Source organism: Anabrus simplex, chromosome 12 (assembly GCF_040414725.1).
Source record: "Anabrus simplex isolate iqAnaSimp1 chromosome 12, ASM4041472v1, whole genome shotgun sequence".
NCBI lineage: Eukaryota > Metazoa > Arthropoda > Insecta > Orthoptera > Tettigoniidae > Anabrus > Anabrus simplex.
In genome coordinates this window covers 63,614,151-63,628,430 of record NC_090276.1, presented here as the reverse complement: position 1 = coordinate 63,628,430, position 14,280 = coordinate 63,614,151, and the positions used below count along the sequence as shown (strand labels likewise).

Here is a 14,280-nt window from a genome sequence, read left to right as displayed (position 1 = left end):
GACAGTTGCAGATTGTGTTTTGTTGACTAACACATTCTGCGAAAGGTAGAAATTATTTCTTTGGCATATGTGTAATATGATTGACAGTATTTTTAGATTGTGTATAGTATTTATTGAAGAGAAATGAAGAATGGAGTAGTTGCGTTCAAATTCAAGGTTTAATGCAACAGTGCATGACAACTTGTAATCGCAATTGGTTCTTTTTAATGTGAATCTGTGATGGATGAGGACAGTGATGTTGAAACAGATAGCGAATGAGGTTAAGTCTTCGTGTTAATAGTAGCTATAAAATGTTTAGGAATGTTTTGTTTTACCAGTAATAATTACTGCTGTACTTTATTTCCAAGTTTAAGTTACGGTATGCAGTATGCCATCTGTATTTTGTAATGTAAGTTATTCAGCTGACTTTTGCTAGTTATCTAACGATCTTAAGCTTATTTGTAGCGAGACCATCAATATATGTTTGTAGTCACTACCGTACTGGTTTGCTATGTCATTATTGTGCTATTGATTATTTCTCATTCAGAATGGTGCATGTTTCATTATGCCTTAATTCTTTCATCACAAATTTTTCTTTGTGTAAAAGACTCCCATAGATTTTTGATCTAAAGATCAGAAAATAAAGTGCGTCTACCCTGTGGATAAATACAGTAATTTAAAAAGGGAGTGGGACTTTAGAGACTCTGCATGTGTAAATTAAAGATTAATCAGATAATGAATGTTTTATTAAAGTTCCATTGTTTATATTTTTCAGTATTAATCCACAATTTAATGTGAAAATCTATTATACTGTAGTGTGTGTTCCTTTTCTGTTTTATAATTCATAGCTTTTGTTTTGTTTGTTATAGGGGGCCAGGATAACAGGTAAATGTTAAATACATTTAAGTGGTAGTTGGTATCACTATCCCTTTTTATAACATTATGGAATTGACTTACGGTTGTGGTGTATCATCCTGGTTTGAATTTTGTTTCTACTCTGAGTTAGCATTTTCTGTAACATTATTAATTACATGTACACTATTGAATCTTTGACCATTTCCATGGTCTAGTGTTGGGCGTGTCACCATTAGCTACCAAGGTGACCATGTTATCATATCTATAAAATATTGGCTCTTCAGAAATGACTGCAGTTATTTCTTATTGGTTTACGTTTCTTCTGATGTGTTCTGATGTTAGAGATCTTGTTTCTGTTACTTAGGAATGAATGGTTTGATCTTTTGTTACTGTAGTGTTACTATTCTTGAGTTCATTGTTCATTGTGAACATTTACTATAGGTAGCTGCCTCTGTGGATCAGTGGTAGAGTGTCGGCGTCCGGATCTCAAGATAGCGGGTTCAAACCCGGCAGAGGTAGTCAGATTTTTGAAGGGCGGAAAAAAGTCCATTCGACACTCCATGTCGTACGATGTCGGCATGTGAAAGATCTCTGGTGACACATTTGGTGTTTACCCAACAAAATTAATTAAATCTCAGCCATAGATGCCCAAGAGAGTTTCGGTTTACTCGGTCTGCCATCTAGTGGGGACCTAGAGTAAAACGGAACGTCGAAATTGACGAGCAGACAGCCAGATGGCGTCAAATTAAAATGTCTGCACACAGTAGCTGAGGCCATACGATTATTATTATTATTATTTACTATAGGTATTTCACATTATTTTATTTCGTATACCGTAGCGGTTAAGAAACTGGCATGGAGAAAAAACAATAATAACAATGAAGAAGTTAATAGTGATGTCCCGACTGTATCCCATATTCAAGATGGTCCATGTTTCGATATGCCTTAAGCATCTGTGAAGCAAAGTGAGCGTATAACGTTGTTGAAATCTTACTGTTCTGTGGGAAGAAAATGTGATGAAGTTAATACATATTTTCTTGTTAAAAGGAAATTCTACACAGATTGATAAGGCCATTTTGATTCGTTGTTATTATAAGGTAACATGGCCAGACATCCTAATTTGAACAGGATATTACTGTTTTTCAACCCGTTGTCCAAACATAGACACCAGACTACAGACCAAGATCAACAGACAAACCATGGGAAGAGTGATTTCAGACGAGGAGAGAAAATCAAGATCCGAGAGAATGGAGAAGTACTGGGCTGAGGAAAAATCGAAAAAACCCATTGTATAATTGACTAAAGTGGTCCAATGAAGGCCATAAAATGTAAAATAAAGTAAGATAAAAGTATAAATTATCATACACACTCATATCCGTCTGTGTTAAGGTAATTGTTTATATTGTCGGTTATTTCTGTCGATGGTCATTGTACGTACAAGAAATGACCAACATGGCGCCACCATTGCTTGCATTTGTTTCCCTCCCTTTGCCATGGTTTTGGTTTGTTCTCTCAGCAGTGACAGTAGGGAGTCTGTTGTATAGCAGCGCTTATGTGATAAAAGTTTCAAGGTCTTGAAATGCAAGTGTATGTTTATTGCAGCATTGCAAGAAACGTAAGCGTCTTTATAAGGAATTTAATTAAAATTTAACTCTAGGTAATTATGTATAAATCAATAAATACTTTGTTTCTATTGTGGGTACACATTCACAGAGTAAACATGGACTGATTCTGATTTTTCTTGCATGATTTGTAATGCTGAGTTTTCTGTGTCCTGTGGATGGAAGAGTGATATTGAACAGCACAGAAATTAATGCTGCATTATTCTAAAGTTCATGTTTTTTCCATTTGCATTATTTTCTTGCACTGAGGGTGTCATTCCTGAGAGGTCATCATCAGTATTGATGTGGAAAATCTACAAAAAGGAGAGAGCCAGATAAACATAAGGGAAAGGGACAAAGGAAAAGGAAATTTATACAGGTGCAAGAATATAAAGAATACAGGACTAATGCTGCCATGAAGAGGGATGAGACTTACTGACTTGAAGGCATCTCCTACCTGTGGAGGTATTGTTAGTACTGTTCGTACTGTATGCCTGATTCTATTAATTAAAGGTAGGAAGTTAGATAAAAGGTAACTCCCCTGTAGATCAATAGTAGAGTGTCAGCCTCTTTATCTCTACATCCCCTTTTCAAACCCAGCGGAGGTAGTCACATTTTTTCAGGGGAGAGAAAGTCTGTTCGGCTCTCCATGTTGTACAACTTTGGCATATAAATGTATCTAGTGGTTCATTTGGTGTTTACCCAACAAAATTAATTAAAACTCCGCTGTAGATCCCACAACAGAGGGTTTTTTTCACCTGGTAGGTTAATACAGAATGCCGAAAATGCCATGTGAAGAGTTATGTGATTCATGGCTCAGTATAAGATTCAATAGTGTATGTTAATTTCTGTGTTAGTAATGCTTTAGTTGTACTTTATGGTTGTGTTATGTTAGTGTGGTTTGATATGTGTTTGATTTAATTGTTTTCAGTAACTAAGTCTGTCTGTCTAGTATTTTGCTGAATTTGATTTGCTTTAATATATTTAATGTTGATATCCATTATTAGGATTTATACAAATTCACTACTGCCTTTTAATGCTATACGAATGACCTTGTCAGAGCACTTTCAACAGTTGTATATGGTCATTATCACCTATGAGTTCTGCGACTCCCTAGCAAATTGAACAGAATTTAAATCCCATACACCGTATAACCACATCTAATTTGCCTTTCTTGCCATTCAAGGCATAGGTGTTCCTGTAATGGGAATCATCTGCTGACAATAACCTTTCATGGTGGTTGGAAGTGCCTTAACAAGGTGATTAATTTGCCTATAAGAGACAGGAGGAATGGTGTATAATTCCTGGTATTTGTTGTTGTGCAGTGTTTGCATTATTCAAATAACATGGGCATGGTCATGGTCCTCAAGAATGTACACTGACTTAGCAAATGTCATGGGATAGTCACCTAATAGAGTGTGGGGCCACTTCTGGCCCTGCAAACCGCAGTGAGACGCCGTGGAAGTGAGTTGACAAGTCCCTGGTAGTCCTCTGGACGCAGCTGACACCAAATCGTTTGCAAAGCGGCCGCCAATGCTGGCCTGTTCGTGGGTGCAGGGTCCATGGCACATAGCCTGCGTTCCAGGACATCCCAGATATGAGTAATGAGAGATCTTTGCTTCAATACGGCTGATGATGACCCCTAGATGGGTCGAAACTAGTACCGTATAATTTTGTAAATTTGTGAATATATTGTATTGAAAAGGTGGAAACATTTAAGTTATTATTATTATTACTTATATATTGTTCAATACGGACCAAAAACATGAAATTCATAACCATCAATCCCAGATATGCTCGGCAGGGTTCATATCGGGGCTCCTGGGTGGCCATGGCAGTCGTTGTACCTCCGCTGCATGTTCCTGGAACCATTCCCTGGCGACGTGGGAGCGATGTGGCGGGACGTTATCATCCCGAAACACCGCAGAACCGTCTGGGCGCTGGAAGGCCAAAAATGGGTGGAGTTGGTCTCTGAGCAGCTCAACATACCGCGTACCGTTCAAAGTCTCTTCCAGAACAACTAGGGGGCCCATTCCATACCAGGAAAATGCACCCCAGACCATAACAGAGACAACAGCTCCCTGGACTGCTTTCTATTGTAGAAATAATTTATATATTTTCTCTTGAGTTATTTGTTTGTTTTAATCTTGTCAATCTTATGTTAATTTTAAGGACACTTCCTCTAAAGCATTACTTTGTCAATTTTATATATTTTTCATCTAAACAGTGTTATGTGGCTGAAGATGTTGATTATATACAAAACATGTACCACTTTTGACCTTTAAAATTGCCTTAAGCAATCACTGTATCGACTAGGTGGAAAATAAATAAATACTTAATTGTGAACCTTCGAGGCAGGCGGGATCCATCGCTTCATGTGGTCTGCGCCATACATGGTGCCTCCCATCGGCATGGTGCATTTGAAATCGTGATTCGTCCAACCATATCACGTTACGTCAATTTGTTGGTACAACGTCCACTGGCCAAAAAAAAAAAAAAGAAAAAAATGGAATGATGCTAACTGGTTCGCAATTCATCTACCTTGGTGTTTGTTTTAAGCTACGTTATTCATCATCATTTATTGCTCTTTACAGGCCATTAAGACCCACAGAAGAAAAAGAAAAAAAGCACTTATATAAAACAGGTTACAAAAAAGTTGTCAGTCTTTTGGGAGGTAAAAATTTTGCAGCTGGAGATAATATCTATTGCAGATGTTGACCTCTCGATAGCTGTCTACCTTTGCTTCCACAAAGCAGTGTGCTCCCACCCTCTAGGATCTGCATGAAATTTAAAATGGTTACAAAAAGTTAGTTACTACACTGTGATAGATTACAGGCAGTATAGTTCATCGGGGAAGGAAGCAATAAAAGGGGTGGCATGATTTACTTTTATGAATCAACTCCTGGTAGGTTGTAGCACTTCTTAATGGAATTTTTCCCCTGTTGTCTTATGATCTCACTAGCAAGATTCCCTTGCTTCGCTATGGTTTTATACTGAAAGTTATAATTGAATGTTTAACATTTTGGGAAGTTCACTGTCGACTGAGCCCGTAAAATACACCCTCAGTTTGTTCGACAAACGGTTTTGGAAGAATGATTATTTATTTTTGGATGTGATGGTAATCCCATAGAATTGGAATGTTTTAAAACCATATGTTATTTAACATCTAGGACGCAGAAGCGATCAATCTCTGAATTTTTGATTCGTATGTGGAACGGTATTAGAGGTGTAGAATGTTTTAAAATATCTCTTAGATAAAGTCTAGGACAAGGAAGACCAACCTCCATGTCAAATTCTAAGTTTGTACGTGAAACAGTTTTGGAAGAATGAATATTGTGACATTCTGGAGATTTTTAAAAATGTTTATCTTCCATCTCTGTCGTGTATGGTTTCATTTCTTATTTAGCATCCTGTTCTTTGGTTCATTGGTTTGCACAACACACTACACTACTGACCACTATAGAAACACATAGCAGCAAATAGTAGCAGTATATAGAGTTGGCATCAGGAAGAACATCTGGCCGTGAAACTGAGTCAGATTCATATCAAATGCTGACATCAATAAATTGGGATTAAAGCCTGGAAGAAGAAGAAGAAGAAGAAGAATAAGAAGATATTTTATGACCTTGCTGTGGTCATTTGCTTAGAAACATTTTTCTGTGTCCATTAACCTTTTAAGTGCTAAGTTACCAGTTGATTGTTTAGTACCTCATTGCTGAGTTTTTTCATTCATATGTAAGAAATTTGTAGAAGCCTCAATTTTTAACTTACCAGTGGGGTGATCAGCTTAGAATGTTTATAAATGTTGGTTCTTTATAAATCTAAATGCAAAATCCTACACTTACTGGATGTTCAATATTATTTTGAGAGAAAACAAAATTACAGTTTTTGTGCCAATGTGTACATCATCTTTATACAAAGTAAAGAGCCCAAAATAAAATTATTTCCTAAAATCTGCAGGCAACTATTACATGTAACTCCTTACAAATATATACGTTGAAATTTTTAAATACTCTCTGTATCTGGACTGTGGTCAGAGCTCAGTGTTACCGAGCTCGATAGCTGCAGTCGCCTAAGTGTGGCCAGTATCCAGTAATCGGGAGATAGTGGGTTTGAGCCCCACTGTTGGCAGCCCTGAAGATGGTTTTCCATGGTTTCCCATTTTCACACCAGGCAAATACCGGGGCTGTACCTCAATTAAGGCCACCGCCGCTTCCTTCCACTTCCTAGGCCTTCCCTATCCCATCGTCACCATAAGGCCTATCTATGTCGGTGCGACGTAAAGCAAATAGCAAGGAGCTCAGTGTTTTCCACCAGTTGTTTGTAACACTGATTTGTTTCATCAACAACCAGCTTCACCAACTCCAATGGCACGAAAGTTTAAAAAAAAAAAAAAAAAAAAAAAAAAAAAAAAAAAAAAAAAAAAAAAAAAAAAATCAATGATTTTGGGGTTATCATCAAACACTAGTTGGCTCCCAGAGTGCGTTACAGTTACTTGAAAGTCTGGTGGAGAAAAGTTATCCGTCTGCCACAAAAATAGTGATGAAATAGCTTTTGAACTCAACTTGTTTTTCTTCTTTCGTTTAGGAGCAGGCTCTGTTTCTTTCTCCCTTACAATATTTTCATCACTCTGTGTATCACTCTCACTTTCAAAATCGCTTAACAATTCATTAAAATCACCGGCTTCATCATCACTTTCCGCTCTGATTAATAACTGAAAGATTCTTTGATCTGAAATATCATCGCTGCAAGAGCAACTAGCTTGTTGGTCCACCATGCTTGTTTACATCACAGACGAACGCCACAGATGTCTACAAAAAGCTCTGTAAGTTACTTCCCGAAGCTATAAGCTATGATCAATTAGTTCTGCATAATGCCCAACAGATGGCAGAACATGCCAGAGATAGAATTGGCACTCGAGAGTGAACCGGGAAACTGAATTGGGAAACTCAAAAAAAAAAAATTAAAGTTCTCATGCACCGTCTATAGGCGGGCGCAGCAATCATCGGGTTAATATTGTGTTATCCATGTTCATGTATCAGATTTACTTTGGTTTTACTTTTGTAATCTTACTAATAAATGGTGTATAACTTTTATCCTAGGTTTATACACCGTTTGTGTGCAATTTGTTACCAATAAACCATGTATAAGCTTCCTGTGTATACATCTGTTATAGATATTCACTGAATGGCTTATGCAGACCAGGACCCTTGTATAAGTATTGTGTAGCAGCGAGTGACGAAAAAAAGAAACAACATCCGATCAGTTTATTTTAGTGGTATTACTGTCTGCAGTTATATAATCATGTTAAAATATCTGACTTATCCATTAAGTACACATTGAAAGAATGGAAAATAATGTAGATGATCTCCACAGAAGGCATAGAACATTTAGAGGTTATGGAGGCTGGACATGTTTGTAAAATAAAATGCTTCAGGAGATGGAGTGGCCCATTTCTCCTAGATGATGAAAGTTTTAAAATGAAATATATGTATTTACGAAAAAATATGCTTGGATTGTCATTACCACAGACTGAAATTACTTTATAAAAGATTCTAGAGATGGCTTTATATCTTGCAAACTTTGAGTTGTCACAGCACTGTGGACATGAACGCCGAATGTGGTTTGTATAATTATCAGTGACATAATTATTACTAGTAACAATAATATACTGCTGAAATGTGTGTATTATTGTTCTCTTCTTGTTTATTTTGAGCATTCTATTCTATTCTATTCTATTCTATTCTATTCTATTCTATTCTATTCATGCTACCACGTAGCTGCTTGATAGGTTTTGCTCCTAGATAACCAGCAAAAGCGATCGTAAAGACGGTGAACGTGAAGAAATTGCATGTGAAGAGATTCCTACGGCTTGGAACAACTGTATACATGCAGTATAGTAATACAATGCATATACCACGTTTATTAGTAAGAAAAATATGCAACGCTTATACGAGGTTTATTCATTGTATATCTATACAGGTATTAAACAACTGTATAAGGATTTTTTATTAGTAAGCCTGTTAGATTCCAGGTATGAACCTGTTACTGTTTCTTTTGTTGGACTAGGCCTCTGAGTCTTACGAGCAATCCAAGTTGGAGACAGCAACTGTAGCAGACCTAATTCTTCTCCACCCGCAACTGTTTGAAGTGGATGCTGAGGAGAGAAACAGAGAGAAGCGAATGCAGGAAGTGCTGGAACGCTACCATGCCAGTAACAACACTCCTCAGAACAAACCATCTGGAGAGCTGCACGTCTGGGTGTACCTTGAGAGCAGAGACAGTGGCAATTGTGTCAACATTACGGTGAGACATTATTCCTTAGCTATTGAATTTTAACAGGCACATGGCTGTTTAAGTCTTATAGTGTCGGCCATGCGAGCTGCTGCTAAAAATCCAAGCGGGACCTCTAAACTAAGAAGGTCAGGCCGTTTGAGAGGTAATTCAATTAATAAATTTGGATTTTATTGACGTTTTTCACTTCCGAGTCACACACACAACGGTTAGCACCTGCGTCCTAGTAAATACTGTATGTTTGTATACTTTTGTTGCCTTCTAGACTTCTCGAGCATGTGACTCGATTGAAGACAGACTATTCCTCAAGTCTTATTTTGTGATTTTCGTCCTCGTTTTTAGTGTGACTACTGTGCTTTCCGACTTAGAGGTCCTCAACCTCTCTACAACCTTACGTTTTATCAACTTCATTGTAAAGTGAAAACTATCAATACAGAATAATTTCAGTATCTTGTAATTAGGTGATGCATTAGAGAATAATTTATCAGCTGACAGCTGTTCAAAGTAAGGAAGAGGTTGTGTATTTAACCTGCATGTGCAAAATTTAGTAAAAAGTCATTCTCAAAAAGTACTCTCATCTTTAGTTTTAAAAAATTCAAAATGAGCTGAATATTCTCACAAAGGTATCATACACATGATAAAAGACTTCTTCTTCTTCTTCTTCTTCTTGCGTTACGGCCTCTGTAGGAATACGGACAGCTCCTTCATGGATTGCATTTTCTTCTTCTCCTCCCAGAACCTCTTCATCCTTTCTCTTCTTCCGAGATATTCAGTATCCTCTTCTCTTGTCTACTCCACTGGTGACTCTCAAATCCTTTTCCTGTATCCATCCCTATCATTGATCTCTGGCATATTAGTCGGTATGTACTTGCTTCTCCAATTATCCTTTTCTTCCACCTTGATCCCCAATTCTGACCAATCTTTCCGGAGTTCAACTACCCACTTGGTTCCTGTCTTTCCTCGTGTCCTCGCTGTTGTTTCCCATACTCTTTTCGTCATTCTATCCATATTCATCCTGATTACATGTCCCGCAAACCTTGCTCTTTTCAGTCTGATTTCTTCTGAGATTATCCTCATGTTCCGGTATAGTTCTTCCCTGGGTCTCCTCATCCATCTCTCACCTCCTCTCTTAGGGCCTAGTATTTTCCTCAATATTTTTCTCTCCTCTTTCTCTAGTTGTTCCGCACCATTTCTTCCTAGTGCTATTGTCTCAGCAGCATATAATACAGCATTTCTCACCGTTGCCTTGTAATGTCTAATCTTTGCGTCACATGATAAAATACACTATAAATGTAAAAATTAGGTCAAATAATGAGATTTAAGTTTTTCAAAAAATAATAAAAAATTTATACTTTTAAATGATTAAAATGAAACTCTATTGGGGTTACAGTTACACTCACATGTTCTTTATTTATCTTTGTGCTATGGAAAAAAAGAACGTGGATTTACCTTAGTATTTGCATTATCAAAAAATTGTCTTGGCATTCTTGGCGCAGCCTGGCATCAAATGGGTTAAATTGGAAAAAAAAAAAAAAAAACTATTGTACATACAGGATGTGGTATTTCCAAATTACATAGCCTAATTACATAAGTACTGTTTTCCATAACATAAATTTTAAGGGGACTTCTCCGAAGGATTGCTGTTCTCATATTATTGATCTTTTGGTTCCACTTTTTCAGAATCCTATTTTATGGAATTGTCTTCAGTGCATGCATGATTTCATTAGGTTTGTAAGTCTTAAGGCATGAGTGAACGAATTCCATCATAGCACTCTATAATGCCTTTGTACAAACTAAATTTTAATATGCTAGCGTTCTATGGAATCCAGGGTTCGATAAATATATTATGTCAATCGAAAGAGTGCAAAAATGTTTTGAATGATTCCTATATCACCAAACACATGGCTTGTACCCATTTATGGTGCCCTACAAAAATTTACTAACCAGTGTCGGAATGATGCCAAGTGCCTGCATAAATTATTAAACAATAAAATAGATATCAAAAAGCTGGTTCTATTCCCGGGATTATAATAAAATAGATGATATATATTGACTGTTGTTATTGAATTTTCACGTGCCTCGCTTGCATTCAAGAGAATGCAGCACTAGAACTGAAAGACCTCTGACGACCGCCCACAACCATTCACCACTCTACAGGTTATGTAACAACTATAATGAAGCTGTTAGCATAGACAATAACTTGGACTTCGACATGTCAATATCCATAATCAAAAAACGTTGTACAGCTACACTGCCACAAAACTAAGAATTAACATCCCACTGAAAGCTGCTAGAAAGTTATTGTAGGTACTGAATAATTTATTTATTGAGAAGTTGATTCTTAGTTATTAAAATCCAAGACTTTTATCAATGTAATTGAATAATTTAGTTATTAAGAATTGTATTTTTAGTTATTAACATATAAGACTTTTATCAGTGTAGTTGAATTAATAATTTAGTTATTAAGTTCGAAGACTTGTATCAATTTAATTTAATAAGTACTTTAAAGATTTGTAGGTTTACTGTATTTGGGGTCTACCACCCTGTTGTAAACCAGCAATTAAGTAAATAAATAGATGAATCTTGCACCTTTGCAGAGGTGCTACTCATGTGCAAATTGGCTGTCGTTGCTGGGCACTGTCGTTCTTATTTTTCTTTCTGTTGTCCTCTCCATTAATTTTACTATTTGCTGTGAAAGTGATTTCTCAATTTACGTACCGGACAGTGATAGGAAGAGAACAGAACAAAATATAAGCTTGTTAAATGAATTTCCTGTTGGCTTCAACTGTTCTTTACCACATCCCTCAATCGTAATCTCCTACAAGTTCTCAGCTGCATATGCCGTAATATATGCAAAGGTTGGAACTTCAATAGTGGCAAAACTGTAGAGACCCCATACAACCGAACCTAATAATGTCGCTGATAGGACACGTTATTTACATACCTACCTTACCTCAGAGCACATGGACTCTCCCTTCCATCATCACACGTATGCGAACAGAGGAACAGAGCCTCATGTTAGCTGGCGATTTAAGGTAGTGTGGTCACAATGTTTTCATAACAGGAACAACTGAGATGGATAAAGATTGAATGTGCCAGAGGTTGCACAGCACGACAGTGTCATCGAGGTCTTCGAGAGGCTTGCAGGGAATCTGTATTGCCTTACAGAACAGTGGCATGGAGGGTAAAAGCCTTCAACAATGTACGCCAAAATGTAGCAGACATGCGTTGGCCAGGTTGTCCTAGTGTCAGTGAAGAAATAGTGCTTGCTCTTGTCATGTTACTGGACTCCGATCAACGCCATACGATTCGTGAGCCGGCCCGAGACACCGGATTAGCGCATACGACTGTGCTTCACATTCTGAAGAAACTCCTGGGCATGAGAAAAATTTAGGTTCCGCGTGATTTGACAGAAATGCAGAAATAATGGTGTGCGATACGACGCTGCTCGTAACCACTTGGAGCGCGAAAGAGAGGTTTTTTTACGCTTCATCATTATGTTGGATGAGACATAGCCCAAATCGTACAAGCCACAACAGAAACGCTAGTTGAACAAATCGTGTCATTACGGGTCACCACACGGAGCTCGATAGTTGCAGTCGCTGAAGTGCGGCCGGTATCCAGTATTCGGGAGGTAGTGGGGTCCAACTCCACTGTCGACAGCTGTGAAGAGGGTTTTCTGTGGTTTCCCATTTTCATACCAGGCAAATGCTGGAGCTGTACCTTAATTAATGCCACAGCTGCTTCCTTGCCACTCCTAGCCCTTTCCTGTCCCATCGTTGCCACAAGACCTATCTCTATCTGTGTCGGTGCGACGTAAAGAAACTTGTATATTAAAAAAAAAAAGGGAAGAAATAAAAAGGTCACCATGAAGATTGAAAGTTTGTCAGAACCCCAGCAGTGTGAAAGTTATGGTTATTCTTGTGTATGACTGTGATGGTGTTATCCTAACGCATTACATTCCTCCACAGCAGACCGTCAGTGCGCATTATTACTGTTTATTTTTGGAACACAACCTGCAACCAGCTTTGAGAAAGACGGGGTGGTACTTTCTGCATAACCCTACAATGCTCGGCCGCATACAGGGCAAGCTGTGGCTGATTGTTCGGTCGTTGGAGCTGGGAATTGCTGTACCATCCGACATACTCTCTAGACTCAAGCCCTTGTGACATTGACTTGACTTTGTGGCATTCTCTTCAGAACTGTTCCAGGGATTTGTTAGGCAGTAGACCACTTCATTCGAACTATCAACACAATAGGTGCTTCTATGGGTATCCTATGACTTCCACATCACTGGCAATGGGTTGTACACAATGCTGGTGACTACTTTGTTACATGTACCACTTTTGTATCAATTGTAATTAAAAAGTTGCCACTATTAAAGTTCCAACCCTCGTTTATGTATATTTATCGTACGACTTTTAGGGCTGACAGTGTCCGAGGACATGTCCGGCTCGCCTGGTGCAGTTCTTATTTGATAGTCATGGGCGACCTGCACGTCTGGATGTGGGATGATGATAATGAGGGTAGGGAGAGGGTGATACCCGGTGTCAGCACGTAGCCTACTCCTGTCATATAGCACCAAGGGTCTGCTCAAATCTTAACGTCCCCATTCGATGGACGAATCACCATCAACAGTGTCATATGCCCTCCCTCCATATGAACACTGCAGAAAGGCTTTGAATTGAGTCCAGGCTTTTGGCATACACGATCGTTCTTAGAAATTGTAGTAAATCATCACCTCTCCTACCCTGGTGTCTTCTCTTTGTTGCTGACTGGTCATTGTGCTTGTTCTATGCTCCTATTTTCTGTACGTTGTGATAAAATAGAATTGTTTTTATTCATTAGCTGCCAAGATACAAAGATATCCTAGTTTTAACTCTTGAAAATTATCTGCTTTTTTCTTTTCAGTAAATTACTCTCTTGGTATTTAGAAATTTCTCAGTGAGTGTCATTAGTTTCTCAAAGTTTTGTTTACATTCTGACAGATTGGCCCCCATAAGTCTGCCGGAGAAGTGTGTACGGAGTTGGCCAATAAGACCAAGTATGCAGCACATGAGTTGGGGCTGGAGGAAGTGATATGCGGTGGTTCTCTTGTGCGTATGCTTCATTACACAGAGAAAGTACTGGAAACTGTTCTCCGCTGGGGTTACTGGGACGATGCCGACCGCAAAGATAATGCCTTAGTCCTCAAGAGGAACAACCTTTACAGAGAAGTTCTTCCCTTGGTAAGTTCTTAAACATTCTGTGTGGTTTTATACTGCATTTTCTGCATTGCCTTGATTGTTGACTTACAGATTGCTAGCAATTGTGTGTTATTGTTTATCTTGATGCCTCTTGCCCGTCCTAAATGATGAATGGCACATGTTCATTCTGTAAAATCCCTCTGCCCTCCTTCTTTCAATAATCAGTGGATTGCTATAAGAATTATTGTTTCTATGGAACCTTCTTTAATGTGTTATCCACTTACCGGGCATGTAAGCTTTGCACAGGAGAACCAATACAGGTGCTGTTTACTGATGGCTTAGCAAGGACACTTAAACTAAATATA

The 14,280-nt window shown here is 38.2% G+C and overlaps 1 protein-coding gene across 1 annotated transcript in view; it reads left to right on the top strand.

Annotated features, from left to right (window-relative positions):
- The window catches only part of RhoGAP15B (RhoGAP_ARAP and RA_ARAPs domain-containing protein RhoGAP15B), a 53,159-nt gene that overhangs the window by 23,362 nt on the left and 15,517 nt on the right, over nucleotides 1-14,280 (top strand). Inside the window, exons 8-9 of the mRNA XM_067156186.2 lie at nucleotides 8,505-8,741; nucleotides 13,718-13,957. Coding sequence (XP_067012287.2) covers nucleotides 8,505-8,741; nucleotides 13,718-13,957 — 477 coding nt within the window. The remainder of the gene's footprint in view (nucleotides 1-8,504; nucleotides 8,742-13,717; nucleotides 13,958-14,280) is intronic.